The following is a 1,001-nucleotide window of genomic DNA, read 5'->3' on the forward strand; positions in this document are numbered from 1 at the left end:
GGGGCCCCCCTGGGGACCTCAGCCTTGGCCTGCCTTCAGAGAACCTCCTCCAGGTCCCTCAGGAGCGCAGAGTTGCCCAGACCCACCGAGCCTGATGCTGGAAGAGGGCAGACGGCCCACAGGAGGCCCAGTGCACACCCAGAGAGGCGGGAAGCTGCCGGGAGGGCTCACCTGGCGGAAGAGCACGCCGGTGTCGGTGCAGTAGCGCTGCGTCTCCTCGCCACCCTGCAGCACCACCGCGGAGCCCGCCTGCACTGCCGTGTTCTTCCGCAGCCGCTCACACAGGCGCTGCCTGTTCAGCGCGAAGAGTGCCAGCGGCACCTTCAGGGTTTCGTTCCCCAGCCAAAATGAGGGTCTGCAAAGACACGAGCAGGCTTCTATTAGCACCGCCAGGCACGTGTCCTATGCACAGTCTGGGGCGGCCGCAGGGCCCAGCCTGGCACCAGACCCCCACGAGTACGTGGCAAGCTGATCCAAGCTCGATCTGCGTGTGACCCGGGAACAGCTCCTCGTGGGGCTGCCGATGGACCACAGGGGCTGTCAGCCACACCCTCCCCTCCTGGCCCTGAGCGTCAGACAAGTGGGATGAGGAGCAGCTGGGTCTGTTTAATCAGTAGACAGATGAGCCCACGGTTGGAAACTCTATAACGATGCCCAGACACATCCCCTACCCTCCAGTTCCTGCCCTCAAGGAGCTTCTCATCCATGTTATATTTGGCCCAGACAACACTGGATCCCTGCCCACATGTCTGCAGGCTGCATCTTCTCTGTAGGTCACAGACCCGGCAGCCCAGGCTGTTCCTCACCTGAGCTGGGACACCTTCCTGTCCTCAACACACACACACACCACACACACGGCACTCAGCACAAGACACACACACACACACACACACACGGCACTCAGCACCAGGCACTGAGCGAGCCAGGCCTGTATGTGCCAAATGACTGAGGGGGAACCATGACAAGATGGACTTGGAAGTTGCGGCCTTTGGGCTGAGGTT

The 1,001-nt window shown here is 61.9% G+C and overlaps 1 protein-coding gene across 1 annotated transcript in view; it reads right to left on the minus strand.

The window, feature by feature from the left end:
* PEPD (peptidase D) overlaps window positions 1-1,001 on the minus strand; it is a 119,790-nt gene that overhangs the window by 112,067 nt on the left and 6,722 nt on the right. The window contains exon 2 of the mRNA XM_010849282.1: window positions 172-355. Within this exon, the coding sequence (XP_010847584.1) occupies window positions 172-355 (184 nt within the window). The remainder of the gene's footprint in view (window positions 1-171; window positions 356-1,001) is intronic.

Source organism: Bison bison, unplaced genomic scaffold (genome assembly GCF_000754665.1).
Source record: "Bison bison bison isolate TAMUID 2011002044 unplaced genomic scaffold, Bison_UMD1.0 scf7180017864280, whole genome shotgun sequence".
In the NCBI taxonomy this organism is placed as follows: Eukaryota; Metazoa; Chordata; class Mammalia; order Artiodactyla; family Bovidae; genus Bison; species Bison bison.